The 18,156-nt window shown below is 47.4% G+C and overlaps 1 protein-coding gene across 1 annotated transcript; it reads right to left on the minus strand.

The window, feature by feature from the left end:
- Nucleotides 1-3,715: 3,715 nt before the first annotated feature.
- LOC142477801 (uncharacterized) lies at nt 3,716-17,290 on the minus strand. The gene is made up of 11 exons (XM_075582391.1): nt 17,235-17,290; nt 16,246-16,461; nt 15,258-15,473; nt 11,847-11,928; nt 11,316-11,499; nt 9,249-9,376; nt 8,242-8,347; nt 6,934-7,065; nt 5,903-6,031; nt 5,072-5,157; nt 3,716-3,969 (listed from the first exon to the last, which is right to left on the minus strand). The coding sequence occupies exons 1-7, from the start codon at nt 17,288-17,290 to the stop codon at nt 8,258-8,260; spliced, it is 972 nt and encodes a 323-aa protein (XP_075438506.1). The 3' UTR covers nt 3,716-3,969; nt 5,072-5,157; nt 5,903-6,031; nt 6,934-7,065; nt 8,242-8,257.
- Nucleotides 17,291-18,156: the final 866 nt, after the last annotated feature.

Consider the following 18,156-nt stretch of genomic DNA (forward strand, 5'->3'; position numbering starts at 1 on the left):
GCACCCTTGGCACCCGGTCTCCTTGGTGCGGGAAATGGGCGTGGGGGCGGGCAGTGGTGGTGCGCGATCGCTGGCGGGCGGTTGGTGCAGCGGGAGGCTCAGAAAGCAGGCCTTTCCTCTGTCATCCCCCCCCCTTCCCCTCCAGTCACTCACATCCGGCGCTGTACTCCACTTTGTGTGCGTGTGTGGGGGGGGGGGGAGGGAGAGTGTGTGTGTGGGGGGGAGGGAAAGTGTGTGTGTGTGGGGGGGGAGGGAGAGTGTGTTTGGGGGGGAGGGAGAGTGTGTGTGGGGGGGAGAGTGTGTGTGTGGGGGGGGAGAGTGTGTGTGTGGGGGGGAGAGTGTGTGTTGGGGGGGAGAGTGTGTGGCGGGGGGGAGGGAGAGTGTGTGTGTGGGGGGGGAGAGTGTGTTTGGGGCGGAGTGTGTGGGGGCGGAGTGTGTGGGGGCGGAGTGTGTGGGGGGGAGTGTGTGTGGGGGGGTTGGTGAGAGTGTGTGTGTGGGGGGGAGAGTGTGTGTGTGGGGGGGAGAGTGTGTGTGTGGGGGGGAGTGTGTGTGTGTGGGGGGGAGAGTGTGTGTGTGGGGGGGGAGAGTGTGTGTGGGGGGGGGAGAGTGTGTGTGTGGGGGGGAAGAGTGAGTGTGTGTGTGGGGGGGGGCGGGAGAGTGTGTGTGTGTTGGGGGAAGGGAGAGTGTGTAGGGGGAGGGAGAGTATATGTGTGTGGGGGGGGAGAGTGTGTGTGTGTGGGGGGGAATGTGTGTGGGGGGGGAGAGTGTGTGTGTGGGGGGAGTGTTTGGTGGGGGAGTGTGTGTGGGTGGATAGTGTGTGTGTGTGTGGGGGAGAGTGTGTGTGTGGGAGGGGGAGTGTGTGTTGGGGGGGGGAGAGTGTGTGGCAGGGGGAGGGAGAGTGTGTGTGTGGGGGGGGGAGAGTGTGTGTGTGTGGGGGGGGAGTGTGTGTTGGGGGGGGAGAGTGTGTGGCAGGGGGAGGGAGAGTGTGTGTGTGTGGGGGGAGAGTGTGTGTGTGGGGGGAGAGTGTGTGTGGGGGGGGAGAGTGTGTGTGTGTGTGTGTGGGGGGGTGAGTGTGGGGGTGGGGGGGAAAGTGTGTGTGTGGGGGGGGAGAGTGTGTGTGTGGGGGGGAGAGTGTGTGTGTGGGGGGGAGAGTGTGTGTGTGGGAGGGGGAGAGTGTGTGGGGGGGGGAGAGTGTGTGTATGGGGGGGAAAGAGTGAGTGTGTGTGTAGGGGGGAGGGAGAGTGTGTTTGTGGGGGGGAAGTGAGAGTGTGTGGGGAGAGGGAGAGTGTGTGTGGGGGGGGAGAGTGTGTGTGTGTGGGGGGGAATGTGTGTGGGGGGGAGAGTGTGTGTGTGGGGGGAGTGTGTGGTGGGGAGTGTGTGTGTGGGGGGAGAGTGTGTGTGTGTGGGGGGGAGAGTGTGTGTGTGGGGGGGAGAGTGTGTGGGGGGTGGGACAGTGTGTGTGTGTGGGGGGGGGGGGGGGAGAGTGTGTTTGTTGGGGGGAGTGTGTGTATCTGTGGCTGTGTGTATCAGTGGCTGTGTGTGTCTGTGCAGGCCAGCAGTGACTGTGTGGGTGTCTGTGTGTGGTCAGTGTTTTTGTTGGTCTGTCTGTGTTGGTGTCTGTAGGTCTGTGTGAGTGTCTGTAGGTCAGTGGCTGTGTGCGTCTGTCCAGGTCAGAGAGAGAATGGGAGAGGGGGGGAAAGAATGGAGGGGGGGGAGAGGGAGATGGGTGGGGAGAGAGAGAATAGAGGGGATTGAGCGAATGGGGGTGGGGAGGGAAGGGAGAGAGAATAGGGGGAGACAATGGGAGAGAAAATGGGGGGGAAGTAGAGAGAGAATGAGGGACAGGGCCACCAACAGGCCCAGTGAGTCAGTCAACCACCCATGTGCCAGTCAGTCAACCACCCTCTCTCTCTCCCCCACCCTCTCTCTCTCCCCCTCTCTCTCTCTCTCCCCACCCTCTCTCTCTCCCCCATCCTCTCTCTCTCCCCCACCCTTTCTCTCTCTCCCACCCTCTCTCTCTCAAACCCTCTCTCTCTCTCCCACCCTCTCTCTCTCTCCCACCCTCTCTCTCCCATCCTCTCTCCTCCACCCTCTCCCACCCTCTCCCACCCTCTCTCTCCCGCCCTCTCTCTCTTTCCCACCCTCTCTCTCTCCCACCCTCTCTCTCTCCCACCCTCCCTCTCTCTATCTCCCACCCTCTCTCTCTCTCCCACCTTCTCTCTCTCTCCCACCCTCTCTCTCCCCATCCTCTCTCTCTCTCCCCCACGCTTTCTCTCTCTCTCCCACCCTCTCTCTCTCAAACCCTCTCTCTCTCTCTCCCACCCTCTCTCTCTGTCCCACCCTCTCTCTCTCTCCCACCCTCTCTCTCTCTCCATCCTCTCTCTCTCCTCCACCCTCTCCCACCCTCTCTCTCTCTCCCACCCTATCTCTCTCTCTCTCCCACCCTCTCTCTTTCTCTCTCCCACCCTCTCTCTCTCTCTCTCTCCCACCATCTCTCTCTCCCACCCTCTCTCTCTCTCCCACCCTCTCTCTCTCTCTCCCACCCTCTCTCTCTCTCTCCCACCCTCTCTCTCTCTTTCCCACCCTCTCTCTCTCCCACCCTCTCTCTCACCGTCCCTTTCTCCCACCCTCTCTCTCTCTCTGTCACCCTCTCACTCACTCTCTGTCTGTCACCCTCACCCACTCTCTCTGTTTTATCTTAACTGCACTATACCTACACCGAAATAACCTATTCTGCTTTCTTCCAGATCTGACTCAAGTTTCCCACGGGGGACATCGGAAGACAGGTAGGGAACACCTCCCCTCCCGTATAGTACCTTGAGGAACTGCGGATCAGGTAAGATCCCAGGCGGGATTGCTGATTTGGAAATTGTTAAGAGGGGGCATCCTGACACTGGTTAATGGGTTCTGGCTTTTTTTTTTTGGTTTGGTTAGTGAGGTCAACACACACACACAGTACTTTTCAAAATAAACCTACGGTTCTATGAAAATTTAAGTTTTTGTGTTGAGCAGGGGTGAAGCAAAACGTATTTATTTATTTTATTCTTACAGGACAATGACATGGGTCATGCTATAAATGTACTGCACCGACACACTTTATTCGAGCAAATACCCAGTATGTACCTGGCAGATACCTGGAATGCGCCGCTCCTCACCTCTGACAAGCCCCGTTGCGTTTGCCTTCCCAGCCTGGGTTCATGCCTGGCTGACGGGCGGCTGATCTGTTAAATGATAATGATTAGGATTTAATAGGCTGCAATGCTTCGCGTGTCTACCAGATGGCATAAATTCATGAATTGTAATGCAGTATATATATATATACTGTGCAGTATTGCAGCCAGCGGGAATAAAATGCTTCAAACCCTGCATGGAAAATAACCCAATGCACTCGGGCAGAAAACAGTCACAAACCTCAATACACCCGGGTATACCCGAATTCGTGGGACTAGCCGAGCTCGAATAAAGTGTGTCGCCAGTGTACTCCGTTCAACACAAGCTCAGGAGAGATTGACATTGATTTTATATATGTATAATACACAGTGGTCAACAAACCCGATCGCCACGGGCGACAAGATTTTGTCCGGTGGCGGACCTCATGGTCGCCATGGATGATATACAATCCGCATTTGAACAAGCTAGATTCACTGATAGAAAATATTTAGTTTGTTATAAAACTCACAATAAAGACATCAAACAGGGTTTTCAGAACCTTTATTCATTACACAATTTAATAAACAAGCTAACCAAATCCGTACCATCATAAAAAAACCATTGGGACATATTAAAACTAGATGCAGATCTTAGACGTATTCTGCAAGAAGGACCAAGAATAGTCTTCAAAAAAGCTAAAACGATTGTATCATCGATTTCCCCAAGTGTATTTCAGTCCATTAGTGAGTAGTCATATCCGTGGCAGCCCCAATGGGTTTTTCTGTTGCGGCCATTGTAATTTCTGTCAGTATGCCAGACCTTTAAAAAAAGTAAAAAGCGCACAGTCAAAAAACTGTTATAAAATTCAAACTTTTATTAATTGTCATACAAGTTTTGTCGTTTACACACTTTGGTGTGGTTGCGGCAAACGTTACGTGGGTCGTACAATCAGACCCTTGAAAACTAGGATATCTGAACATGTTCGGTTAATCACAAGACATGATCTGTCTCATCCAGTATCCAGACATTTCTCAAGCTGTTTGCAAGGCGGTATAATTAATGTTAATTTCTCTGGTTTGGAACATGTGTCTCCACATACCAGGGGAGGAGACAGACTTAATTTCCTCAATCGAAGAGAAATGTATTGGATTTTCACCTTAGATCCAGTCCATCCAAGGGGTATGAACATTGAATGGGAATTAAAATATTTTCTGATATATTGATACTTCATTCTCCTCCCTTGGTGTGCATTGATACGTGCCCAATTCATTGATTTATTTATGGATTCATTCCTTAAATAAGTTGTTCTGGTTGGCTGGCGCACACGCGCAGAAAGGGGTCTGCGCACGCTGCGGGCACCGCCGTGTACCGCGTCAGGGGGCGGAGCCTAGCCGTGATTCTAACACACACACAGAGAGAGGGAGACACACACAGAGACACACACAGAGAGAGAGAGAGAGAGGCACAAAGAGACACAGAGAGAGAGAAAGAGAAACACAGAGAGAGACACAGAGAGAGAAAGAGACACACACAGAGAGAGACAGAGAGAGAGACACACACACACACAGAGAGAGAGACACACACACGCAGAGAGACACAGAGAGAGAGGGAGACACAAAGAGACACAGAGAGAGAGAAAGAGAAACACAGAGAGAGAGACACAGAGAGAGAAAGAGACACACACAGAGAGAGACAGAGAGAGAGACACACACACACACAGAGCGAGAGACACAGAGAGACAGAAAGAAAGAGACAGAGAGAGAGAGACACAAACACACACACACACACAGAGAGACACACACAAAGAGAGCCTGAGAGACAGACACACAGAGAGACACAGACAGACACACAGACAGAGACAGACTGACTGACAGACACATAGACTGAGAAATAGACAGAGAGATAGACAGACATAACTCACCGAGTATTAATATAGAGAGGTGTGTGCTACCTGGGATATATTCAGAGAATATTAGAACACGGAGATCCCTTCGGGGCGCATTCCACCTAAAAAAAAAAAAATGAATGTAATATTGGTATTTAGTCAAATTAAACTTTGATAGCTATACTAAAATAAATATGTGACAAGTATTATTGGATTCCACTCTTATCACAGGGAAACCCAACTTGTGCTCCAAACCGCGGGAGAAGCAATTCCAGGCGTGCAAGGGAGAGGGCGGTGTGGAGCAACCAGGATCCCTTCATAAGGAGAAATAAATCCTAAATGTACAGGCCAAGGCTGTCAGAGAAAAAGAAACTGTCTTCAAGGAGCAGAATACTGATGTGGAAGTCGGGTTTTGCATACAAATATCCCAAGAATTAACTCATTAAAAAAATGTATCTATGTATAACCCCTTCCGTGCATGGAAGGGGATACAGGCGTATACAGGAGATGCTTCTATAGCCAGCATTGAACACTGAAGCAACGATTCACTACTTCACCAACTTCCAATATGTTCTTTTAGACCGGGACTCAAGGAGAAACTTCCCACTTTAAAGGGCAGCTCCCTAACTGCAAGGGTGTGAGTTTCTGGGATTCCAACTCAGAGGGGGCCCCCATGTGAGTTTCCGCCATCCCATCTTGGAGGGGGTCCCTGAGTGTGTGTGGGACCCCACATCTAGAGGGACACCACCCCTAACCCCCCCCCCCTCCTCCCCCGTGTGAGTGTCTGGAATCTCATCCACAGAAGGGGCTGCGTGACTGCCTCCTCCACAGAAACATTACATTGCAGGGCTTTTTTGGGGTACTCACCGTGTTGTGTTTGAGCAGGGACAGGCTGCACAGCGCTTGTGTCTCTGCTGCTTTCATCATGCCAATCTCCTTAATTTTGAGTATGTACAGTACTGCCTCATCTGCTCCTTAATCAGCATCTCCACACACCTACAGGGGAAGCACAAGGACAATCGGGTTACAGCGCCTTCCACTTAACCCCTTGCTTTATAACAAGTCCCTGACCCCTCTGGCAAGGAAGGGGTGAATAGAGGTGGCATCCCTAACCCCGTCTGAGATGGGCAAACCGTAGTCTTCAAAATATCCACCCCGTTTTATTTCATTATTTCCCCCAAGTTCCCTTTAAAAACCCCACAAATGTATTCCCAATGAATTCTTCGGCAGGAAACCATTAGTTTGCGACTTGGTCAATTAGCTGGAAAACAAAAACATTTCTTATGGAAACATGAGAACACGGGAGATTACAGCTCTGAAGTGCGACAGCAGGGCCCACGGGGATAGGACAGAATCACTGTGCAGATCATACGAGAAAGTCGTCTTATCCGGTACTACACACCGCAGCGTCAGACACAGGAGCTTGTCTTCTGAGCTTACTATCTCAGTTTTTGGGTGGTCACATGGTGCCGGCACTGCACACCCACTTCAAAGGCAGTGAATTAACCACTAGACTCCCCTTCCCTTAATCCGTTTACAACGGGTGCAGCCTCCGACCAAGGCCCCTATCCGGGCTGAATTGCTCGAGAAGATTTTACCTCTTTTAAGGCAGAACCCCCCCCCCAAATAAAACCTACACGAGTTTAGCGCATAACAGTATTTTGCTCCCTTGATTGTCTCAATCTGCAGCAGCGCAGATCACGACGGTAACTTTGAGACTGTGCTGGGCCTGGGAGGGAGCGACATTCTGACTTCCCGGTCCTTCAATATTTCAACAGCTCATATCGAAGCAAATAAATAACATGCCCTGATTGGGCGGAAGGAAAGGGACAGGCGGGCGCCTGAATTAGGCTGTGATTTTACCAAAAAACGCCGGCATACAGTAATCGAAACCTTACGTGATGGTTTTGGAAACCTCCTTCAGGGTGGTCTGTAGGTCATAGTTGGCTGGACAGCGCAGGAGGCAGGGCGCGAAGATGATGGCCAAGGAATTTGAGGACATGCGGTTCGCATCTTCCATCACAGCCACTCTGCAAAATAGGGTGGCGTTAGAGAATGCCCCACAATGCATTGCCCTGCTGGGCTCTGAGCAGGCATGGGGCTATCTGAGCCCGTGTTTCCAGGGCTGCTTAGCAGACGGAGCCTTCCAGGTGTGACCCTCACTGCCCAGTTATTAGAGCACTGTAACATGCACCTCTTCATCTCTGCACTTCCCTATAATGCAATGGGGCTCAGCTCCCATCCTCAAGCTCCCCCAACAAGTCCGGTTTTCAGGATATCCCTGCTTCAGCACAGGTGGCTCAATCAGTCCCTGCTTCAGCACAGGTGGCTCTATCAGAGGCTTCGACTGAGCCACCTGTGCTCAAGCTGGGATATCCTGAAAACCTGACCTGTTGGGGGGGGAGGGGGCTTCGGGACTGGAGTTGAGCACCCTTGCTATAATGGATCTGTACATTCTTCCTAACTAATGTGATTCCTGAGCGGCCAGCACTGCTTACAGATATGAGGAAAATGCCCTGTGGTTACACAGCCACACCTCACTATATGCAGGAAGACACAGGAAGGAATCCCTGTGCAAAGCAATACATTCTCTCCATCTGTGGTCTGTGGGGGGGACAATACATTGGGTTTGCTATTGCTTAGCAAGTCCTCTTGGGGTTAAAGGGTTAAAGGCAAAGTGTGTGTGTGTGTGTGTGTGTGTGTGTGTGTGTGTGTGTGTGTGTGTGTGTGTGTGTGTGTGTGTGTGTGTGTGTGTGTGTGTGTGTGTGTGTGTGTGTGTGTGTGTGTATATATATATATATATATATATATATATATATATATATATATATAATGCCATATAAATAATACATATATACAGTATTGGGAATAAATAACACACACAATCCCCGATTCTCTGATGCAGGCCTCATCCGTACGTCTATAAGAGAGGAAACAGCCATTTAAAAAGTGTACGAAAGTCTACAGACTGATTATCTCCGGGGAGATGCACACAGAATTTAGGTTGATTAAATCTTAGATTTAAAATTATATTATGTGTATTAAAACAATACACTGACAAGTGAGGGACTCATTTGAACACAGAGTTGGGGCCCGCTCCTGTATGCCCAGGAACACTCCTAGCAGCACACTGACATTGAGCACTACAGGTCTGCATCCTCCCCTGCAATCACACAAAGGGGTTTGCAACCTCTCCTGCATCTTACTTGACAAGGTGGAAGATCAGCCTCTCCAGAGTGTTGTAATGGGCCTGGGGAAGCTGTCCCAGAACTTTGTAGATGGCACACAGCTGTTCCTGCTTCCCAGGGAGCTCTAAAGGGAGAAGGCAAAGCAATAGATGGGTAACGGAGACGTGGGAGAGGTTTACTAAACACCTTCAGTGCTAGAGAGGCCGGACACCTTGTTCTGCAGTGCATGGCAGACCCCTCAGGCGCTACAAGGGTTAGTGGAGATAAAGAAGTAAATGTCTGTTCGTCTAGTGTGGCACAGATCCTGGAGTCTGACTCTCCTACTGCAGGGCATCACAGACCAAAGGGGACTATGGACCATGACGCCTGTCATTCCCACTGCAGGTGACAGTGGCACAGACAGATGGCACCCATGTCCCACTGAGCCTGACCCAGAGTCCGTACCCCTGGTAAAAAGAGGCAGACATAATAGTCCTATGGCCCATGGAGTGTGTCACACCAACCACTGGGTGACAGTGACAAACAGGAGAGACCTATGGCCCATGTGGTCTGTCCCTCAACTTGAAGCTGACAGACGTACAGACATAACTTATGGCCCACTGAGTCTGTCGCTTCACCAGCAGAGTGACAAAGACTGAAAGGATTTCTGTTCACCAAGTCTAACCCAGAGATAAGAGGCCTATGGCCCATGCAATATCTCCCTTTCCACAGTGACACAAACAAAAGGGACTTTTAGCCGGTGGAGTCTGTCCCTCCAACATTAAAATGAAACAGACCGAGTAGATGTTCCACTGAGTGTGACCCAAAAATAAGGCTCATACGGCATCGCTCCCTTTCACCTCAGGGTGAAAAGTATCTCTGGCCAATGGAGTCTACGCCTCCCACCATAGGATAAAGCACAAAGGTACTGTAGATCTCTCCTGCCCATCCAGGATTTCGTGTTCTGCAGTGGAGATCCTCTCTGCAATTTGTCACTAAGCCCCGCGACTCTTCAGAGGGAGGGTTACCTTCCTCTCTGCACTTACCCACGGCTCGTAGGAACTCGTTGTACGAGCGAAGGTCATGAGTGGCTCCGGGAGCTCACGCAACCACTGCTTCAGGATGCCAGTGATGACGTGGATGGGGTAATTATCCAGTTTCACAGAGCTGGGGTCTGTCCAGAAGGTGACAGAAAACATGTGAGAAAACAAGAGGACTTGTAATGACCGATCCCCATCACCCTTTTATAGGCACTATCCGCGGAGCACAAATACAGAGAAAACATTTTAGATACATGGAAATATTGTTTTTTTTCTCCTCACAAAAATAAGTATTAGGCTGCGGCCACGCTGCCTGCGCTGCACGCACCTGCGAATTCTCCGGTCTACAGAGAGCTGCAAGGGGAAAGACGGGGGGGGGCATTACTGGGGCGCGGCCATGACATCACCTGGCAGGTTCGCCCTCATTGGCTTAACCGCCGGTGGGCGTGGCCTAGCGCTCTGTCGCTAGTTCCTATCTCAATTTTCATGTGTACCTCAAAAACTCGCAGCGGGCCCGGCCCCATTGTGGGGCGGCTCTTGTCCCTGCAGCGTCCGCCACAGCGGTCGCTGCAGTAGCCAGCGGGGACCTGGCCTTATGAAAACATTTTGGTAAGCTGAAGTGTGTCGTTGTGTAGTCTGCCAGGAAAAAAGTTAAGAGTAATTAAATGTGTTAAAGACGATTACAGGCAGTCCTCGTTTTACAGCGCTTCGCTTTACAACGAATGGCTTATCCAGCGCTATGCAATGCATACCTATGTTCATTTTTACAACGCCAAAACGGCTTATCCAGCGCTCTTACGATGCTTTGCAACGTTGTTTATGTGTATGTGTGTATGTATAAATATATATATATATACACATAAACAACGTTGCAAAGCGTCGTAAGAGCATATATATAATATTATATTATATTACATAATATATTATTTATTATGTTATATTATATATATATATATATATATATAATACAGTATATACACTATATAATGTATGTGTGTGCTGCATATCTTATTGCCTGTGTAAAATATTTGGTGTATTTTAGTGTTAAAAATGCCTTCAGGAACAGAACCTTTCATTTAAACAGTGTTCCTGTGGGAAAACGTGTTTCGCTTTACAACGTTTCGCTATCCAACGCCATTTTGAGTAACGCATTGTGTCGGATAACCGAGGACTGCCTGTATATTATTCCACTGTTTAAAGGGTCAGTCCCTCCTAGGACCAAAATGTACTACTGACCGTGAGATGTTTAAGGGGTCACACCTGGGTGACTTATGCCTTTTTAAAAAAACAAAAATATATAACACCTATAAGTATTTATTATTCATTATTTCAAGTTCCTTTGTAAACACGATGAGCTGAGATTTGGGAGGGGGGGGGGGGCGATTTCCTCTGGCTTCCCTTTTGTCTGATTTCACCATGTGCTGAACAGGAGTTTGCACAGGCAAAGCCCCCTCCTCCCTTATCTTTATTGGCTCTCACAGGGTGGCCAGAGGTTGAGTAAACACTGCTGAGAAGCATCCTCCCTCCTTTAAATGCTTTATTTCCCAAATAATGACAGCAGCCAATGTTTTGCTTTGAGCCCAGTTACTGTATGTTACAGGAAAATGACATTCTTTACAAAAATGTCGTTTCATTGTGAACTGCCAGGGATTGCACATTTAAATGATAATATCTTATTTGTCCCTTAGGCCGTGATTATACCAAAATTGTCCGGCAGCGTTGCGCGGCTCAAAAACAAATTGCTGCAATCCAATTAAGGTAAACATACCTCGCACTCCGCGCTCGCTGCCTGGAACTGCAGGGCGGCAGACTGGAGAGCAGACAGGAAATTTTGTTTTGAGCAGGAGACGGCCGTGTCACGTGAGCGGTTCAGCCAATGAGGGCGAACCGCTCACAGCCACGCCTCCGCCACACCTCCCTGTCTCCTCTGCTTGTCTCCTGCCTGCAGTTCAACATGCCGCTTGGCGGCATCGATAGGATGACATCACCAGATCACACTGCCGCCCCGTCGGAGATGGTATAATCTCAGCCTAAATGTGTGCCTCCCCCGGTTCCCTCACAATCCCAGCGCACCGTTCTCCAGGGACTGTTTGAGCTCTCGCATGCGATTGGCTGCCCCACACTTCCGGTAGATGCCCTCCGTGTGCAGGCCGTACATCTCCAGGTACTCTAAGAGCATCTCCATGACAACGGGCACCGAGGACGTCTCACTGATCAGGTCCCCCACGTGCACCCCGAAGTGATGGTTTCCCAGGTTCTGAGGGAGGGATCAGTGTTACCACGGCAACAAAGAGGTGTTCCCTCTGTTACCCAAGAGGATTGAGAAGGTCGGGGCGAGAGAGAAGGCCGGGGCAAAAGAGAAGGGAGGGTGGGGGGGAGAGAAAAGGTTGGGGCGAGAGAGAAAGGGGGCGAGTGAGAAGGGAGGGTGAGACAGAAGCGGGTTGCGGTTGAGGATGGGGTGAGAGAATGGGGGGTGTAACATGTGAGCGCTGCAAGAGGGTTTGACACGTCACACAGCTCACACTCTTCCCTCCCTCCCCCCTGATGTACCTTCCTCCCTCCCTTCCCCCTGATATAACTTCCTCCCTCCCCCTCCCTATGTACCTTCCTCCCTCCCGCCAAGTCGCAGGGGCTCTGGATGGTGCTGGCTTCGCTGATCTTGGACGGGTTCCTCTGGAGTTTGTGCCTGGAAGGTGAAACAACACACATATATACACACACCCTGCTTGTATTTCCAACCCCCCCCCCTCATCCATGTATTTCAACCCCCTTGCACAGATGTGTATATATACCCCCTATTTGTATGCATACACAGACACACACACACACATATATTTGTATGCATGTACAAATTCATATACATACTTCTGCATTTTGAAGGTGTATGTATTATAAATAAATATACATTCCTTTAGTAAGGAAAAATATATATTACTATACAGGAAACATATCGCAGACATGACCAGTCCATGCTCAGTCACTCTCTCTGATAAGTGAATCATACAGATACAAGTACACACAGACCGATATGCCACATATCTGCAGGTCCTTACTCTGTCAGCTTCTCCTTGCTCTCTAGGCTCTCCCCTGGATTCTCCTCCTCGGGCATCACCGCTGCTTCCCCCTGCCCCACCTCGTTCTGCCTTCTCCCTCCTTTCTCCTCTTCTTTTGCCTTCTGCACTCCATCGGAGTTGTCATGTCTCCATTTATGCTCCTCTTCTCGTTCAAGGGCTTCCTGTCTGCTCTTCTCAGACACCATCTCCTTGTACCTGGTAAGACGGATATTATATTAACATTACCATCCAACCACTATTATATTGGGGATTGAAAATTACACTAAAAAGTATTTATAGAAAATACTAAATTATTGTGATCTACTTAGATTTTGCATAGGCTTTGATACGGTTCCACACAATAGGTTAAAAGCAAATTGGACTCTACAAATATTTGCACCTGGATTGAAAACTGGTTGAAGGATACACAACATAGAGTTGTCGTAAATTGAACTTTTTCAGGTTGGGCTAAAGTCGTGAGTGGAGTACCTCAGGGATCGGTACTAGGACCCCTGCTTTTTAACTTGTTTGTTAATGACCTTGAGGTTGGCATCGAGAGCAAAGTCTTAATCTTTGCTGATGATACTAAATTGTGTAAGGTAGTAGAATCAGAGCAGGATGTAATTTCTCTCCAGAAGGACTTGGGGAGACTGGAAACTTGGGCAGGTAAATGGCAGATGAGGTTTAATACAGATAAATGTAAGGTTATGCATTTGAGAAACAAGAATAAACAGGAGACTTGCAAATTAAATGGGGATAAATTGGGGGAATCCTTGATGGAGAAGGATTTAGGAGTGCTTGTACACAGCAATAGTGCCCAAAGTCATGCAGTAACAGCAAAGGCAAACAAGATCTTATCTTACAATAAATGGGCAATGGATGGAAGGGAAGTCCATGCTCAGTCACTCTCTCTGATAAGTGAATCATACAGATACAAGTACACACAGACCGATATGCCACATATCTGCAGGTCCTTACTCTGTCAGCTTCTCCTTGCTCTCTAGGCTCTCCCCTGGATTCTCCTTCTCGGGCATCACCTTTGCTTCCCCCTGCCCCACCTCGTTCTGCCTTCTCCCTCCTTTCTCCTCTTCTTCTGCCTTCTGCACTCCATCGGAGTTGTCATGTCTCCATTTATGCTCCTCTTCTCGTTCAAGGGCTTCCTGTCTGCTCTTCTCAGACACCATCTCCTTGTACCTGGTAAGACGGATATTATATTAACATTACCATCCAACCACTATTACAGTATATTGGGGATTGAAAATTACACTAAAAAGTATTTATAGAAAATACTAAATTATTGTGATCTACTTAGATTTTGCATAGGCTTTGATACGGTTCCACACAAGAGGTTAATGTACAAAATAAAGCAAATTGGACTCTAAAAATATTTGCACCTGGATTGAAAACTGGTTGAAGGATACACAACATAGAGTTGTCGTAAATGGAACTTTTTCAGGTTGGGCTAAAGTCGTGAGTGGAGTACCTCAGGGATCGGTACTAGGACCCCTGCTTTTTAACTTGTTTGTTAATGACCTTGAGGTTGGCATCGAGAGCAAAGTCTTAATCTTTGCTGATGATACTAAATTGTGTAAGGTAGTAGAATCAGAGCAGGATGTAATTTCTCTCCAGAAGGACTTGGGGAGACTGGAAACTTGGGCAGGTAAATGGCAGATGAGGTTTAATACAGATAAATGTAAGGTTATGCATTTGAGAAACAAGAATAAACAGGAGACTTGCAAATTAAATGGGGATAAATTGGGAGGAATCCTTGATGGAGAAGGATTTAGGAGTGCTTGTACACAGCAATAGTGCCCAAAGTCATGCAGTAACTGCAAAGGCAAACAAGATCTTATCTTACAAAAAATGGGCAATGGATGGGAGGGAAGTCCATGCTTAGTCATTCTCTCTGATAAGTGAATCATACAGATACAAGTACACACAGACCGATATGCCACATATCTGCAGGTCCTTACTCTGTCAGCTTCTCCTTGCTCTCTAGGCTCTCCCCTGGATTCTCCTTCGCGGGCATCACCTCTGCTTCCCCCTGCCCCACCTCGTTCTGCCTTCTCCCTCCTTTCTCCTCTTCTTCTGCTTTCTGCACTCCATCGGAGTTGTCATGTCTCCATTTATGCTCCTCTTCTCGTTCAAGGGCTTCCTGTCTGCTCTTCTCAGACACAATCTCCTTGTACCTGGTAAGACGGATATTATATTAACATTACCATCCAACCACTAATATATTGGGGATTGAAAATTACACTAAAAAGTATTTATAGAAAATACAAAATTATTGTGATCTACTTAGATTTTGCATAGGCTTTGATACGGTTCCACACAAGAGATTAATGTACAAAATAAAGCAAATTGGACTCTAAAAATATTTGCACCTGGATTGAAAACTGGTTGAAGGATACACAACATAGAGTTGTTGTAAATGCAACTTTTTCAGGTTGGGCTAAAGTCGTGAGTGGAGTACCTCAGGGATCGGTACTGGGACCCCTGCTTTTTAACTTGTTTGTTAATGACCTTGAGGTTGGCATCGAGAGCAAAGTCTCAATCTTTGCTGATGATACTAAATTGTGTAAGGTAGTAGAATCAGAGCAGGATGTAATTTCTCTCCAGAAGGACTTGGGGAGACTGGATACTTGGGCAGGTAAATGGCAGATGAGGTTTAATACAGATAAATGTAAGGTTATGCATTTTTGAAACAAGAATAAACAGGAGACTTGCAAATTAAATGGGGATAAATTGGGGGAATCCTTGATGGAGAAGGATTTAGGAGTGCTTGTACACAGCAATAGTGCCCAAAGTCATGCAGTAACTGCAAAGGCAAACAAGATCTTATCTTACAATAAATGGGCAATGGATGGAAGGGAAGTCCATGCTCAGTCACTCTCTCTGATAAGTGAATCATACTGATACAAGTACACACAGACCGATATGCCACATATCTGCAGGTCCTTACTCTGTCAGCTTCTCCTTGCTCTCTAGGCTCTCCCCTGGATTCTCCTTCTCGGGCATCACCTCTGCTTCCCCCTGCCCCACCTCGTTCTGCCTTCTCCCTCCTTTCTCCTCTTCTTTTGCCTTCTGCACTCCATCGGAGTTGTCATGTCTCCATTTATGCTCCTCTTCTCGTTCAAGGGCTTCCTGTCTGCTCTTCTCAGACACCATCTCCTTGTACCTGGTAAGACGGATATTATATTAACATTACCATCCAATCACTATTATATTGGGGATTGAAAATTACACTAAAAAGTATTTATAGAAAATACAAAATTATTGTGATCTACTTAGATTTTGCATAGGCTTTGATACGGTTCCACACAAGAGGTTAATGTACAAAATAAAGCAAATTGGACTCTAAAAATATTTGCACCTGGATTGAAAACTGGTTGAAGGATACACAACATAGAGTTGTCGTAAATGGAACTTTTTCAGGTTGGGCTAAAGTCGTGAGTGGAGTACCTCAGGGATCGGTACTAGAACCCCTGCTTTTTAACTTGTTTGTTAATGACCTTGAGGTTGGCATCGAGAGCAAAGTCTTAATCTTTGCTGATGATACTAAATTGTGTAAGGTAGTAGAATCAGAGCAGGATGTAATTTCTCTCCAGAAGGACTTGGGAGACTGGAAACTTGGGCAGGTAAATGGCAGATGAGGTTTAATACAGATACATGTAAGGTTATGCATTTGAGAAACAAGAATAAACAGGAGACTTGCAAATTAAATGGGGATAAATTGGGGGAATCCTTGATGGAGAAGGATTTAGGAGTGCTTGTACACAGCAATAGTGCCCAAAGTCATGCAGTAACTGCAAAGGCAAACAAGATCTTATCTTACAATAAATGGGCAATGGATGGAAGGGAAGTCCATGCTCAGTCACTCTCTCTGATAAGTGAATCATACAGATACAAGTACACACAGACCGATATGCCACATATCTGCAGGTCCTTACTCTGTCAGCTTCTCCTTGCTCTCTAGGCTCTCCCCTGGATTCTCCTTCTCGGGCATCACCTCTGCTTCCCCCTGCCCCACCTTGTTCTGCCTTCTCCCTCCTTTCTCCTCTTCTTCTGCCTTCTGCACTCCATCGGAGTTGTCATGTCTCCATTTATGCTCCTCTTCTCGTTCAAGGGCTTCCTGTCTGCTCTTCTCAGACACCATCTCCTTGTACCTGGTAAGACGGATATTATATTAACATTACCATCCAACCACTATTATATTGGGGATTGAAAATTACACTAAAAAGTATTTATAGAAAATACTAAATTATTGTGATCTACTTAGATTTTGCATAGGCTTTGATACGGTTCCACACAAGAGGTTAATGTACAAAATAAAGCAAATTGGACTCTAAAAATATTTGCACCTGGATTGAAAACTGGTTGAAGGATACACAACATAGAGTTGTCGTAAATGGAACTTTTTCAGGTTGGGCTAAAGTCGTGAGTGGAGTACCTCAGGGATCGGTACTAGGACCCCTGCTTTTTAACTTGTTTGTTAATGACCTTGAGGTTGGCATCGAGAGCAAAGTCTTAATCTTTGCTGATGATACTAAATTGTGTAAGGTAGTAGAATCAGAGCAGGATGTAATTTCTCTCCAGAAGGACTTGGGGAGACTGGAAACTTGGGCAGGTAAATGGCAGATGAGGTTTAATACAGATAAATGTAAGGTTATGCATTTGAGAAACAAGAATAAACAGGAGACTTGCAAATTAAATGGGGATAAATTGGGGGAATCCTTGATGGAGAAGGATTTAGGAGTGCTTGTACACAGCAATAGTGCCCAAAGTCATGCAGTAACAGCAAAGGCAAACAAGATTTTATCTTACAATAAATGGGCAATGGATGGAAGGGAAGTCCATGCTCAGTCACTCTCTCTGATAAGTGAATCATACAGATACAAGTACACACAGACCGATATGCCACATATCTGCAGGTCCTTACTCTGTCAGCTTCTCCTTGCTCTCTAGGCTCTCCCCTGGATTCTCCTTCTCGGGCATCACCTTTGCTTCCCCCTGCCCCACCTCGTTCTGCCTTCTCCCTCCTTTCTCCTCTTCTTCTGCCTTCTGCACTCCATCGGAATTGTCATGTCTCCATTTATGCTCCTCTTCTCGTTCAAGGGCTTCCTGTCTGCTCTTCTCAGACACCATCTCCTTGTACCTGGTAAGACGGATATTATATTAACATTACCATCCAACCACTATTATATTGGGGATTGAAAATTACACTAAAAAGTATTTATAGAAAATACAAAATTATTGTGATCTACTTAGATTTTGCATAGGCTTTGATACGGTTCCACACAAGAGGTTAATGTACAAAATAAAGCAAATTGGACTCTAAAAATATTTGCACCTGGATTGAAAACTGGTTGAAGGATACACAACATAGAGTTGTCATAAATGGAACTTTTTCAGGTTGGGCTAAAGTCGTGAGTGGAGTACCTCAGGGATCGGTACTGGGACCCCTGCTTTTTAACTTGTTTGTTAATGACCTTGAGGTTGGCATCGAGAGCAAAGTCTCAATCTTTGCTGATGATACTAAATTGTGTAAGATAGTAGAATCAGAGCAGGATGTAATTTCTCTCCAGAAGGACTTGGGGAGACTGGAAACTTGGGCAGGTAAATGGCAGATGAGGTTTAATACAGATAAATGTAAGGTTATGCATTTTTGAAACAAGAATAAACAGGAGACTTGCAAATTAAATGGGGATAAATTGGGGGAATCCTTGATGGAGAAGGATTTAGGAATGCTTGTACACAGCAATAGTGCCCAAAGTCATGCAGTAACTGCAAAGGCAAACAAGATCTTATCTTACAATAAATGGGCAATGGATGGAAGGGAAGTCCATGCTCAGTCACTCTCT

This window comes from Ascaphus truei, unplaced genomic scaffold (assembly GCF_040206685.1).
Source record: "Ascaphus truei isolate aAscTru1 unplaced genomic scaffold, aAscTru1.hap1 HAP1_SCAFFOLD_2332, whole genome shotgun sequence".
NCBI lineage: Eukaryota > Metazoa > Chordata > Amphibia > Anura > Ascaphidae > Ascaphus > Ascaphus truei.

What these genes read in the sequence shown, in the direction of transcription:
- LOC142477801 (XM_075582391.1), bottom strand. Translation starts at nt 17,290, where the DNA reads ATGCCCGAGAAGGAGAATCCAGGGGAGAGCCTAGAGAGCAAGGAGAAG. An exon ending in AGCAAGGAGAAGCTGACAGA is followed by an intron (nt 11,929 to 15,257) that starts GTAAGGACCTGC and finishes TTCACCTTCCAG; the next exon opens with GCACAAACTCCAGAGGAACC. An exon ending in ACTTGGCGGGAGGGAGGAAG is followed by an intron (nt 11,500 to 11,846) that starts GTACATAGGGAG and finishes TCCCTCCCTCAG; the next exon opens with AACCTGGGAAACCATCACTT.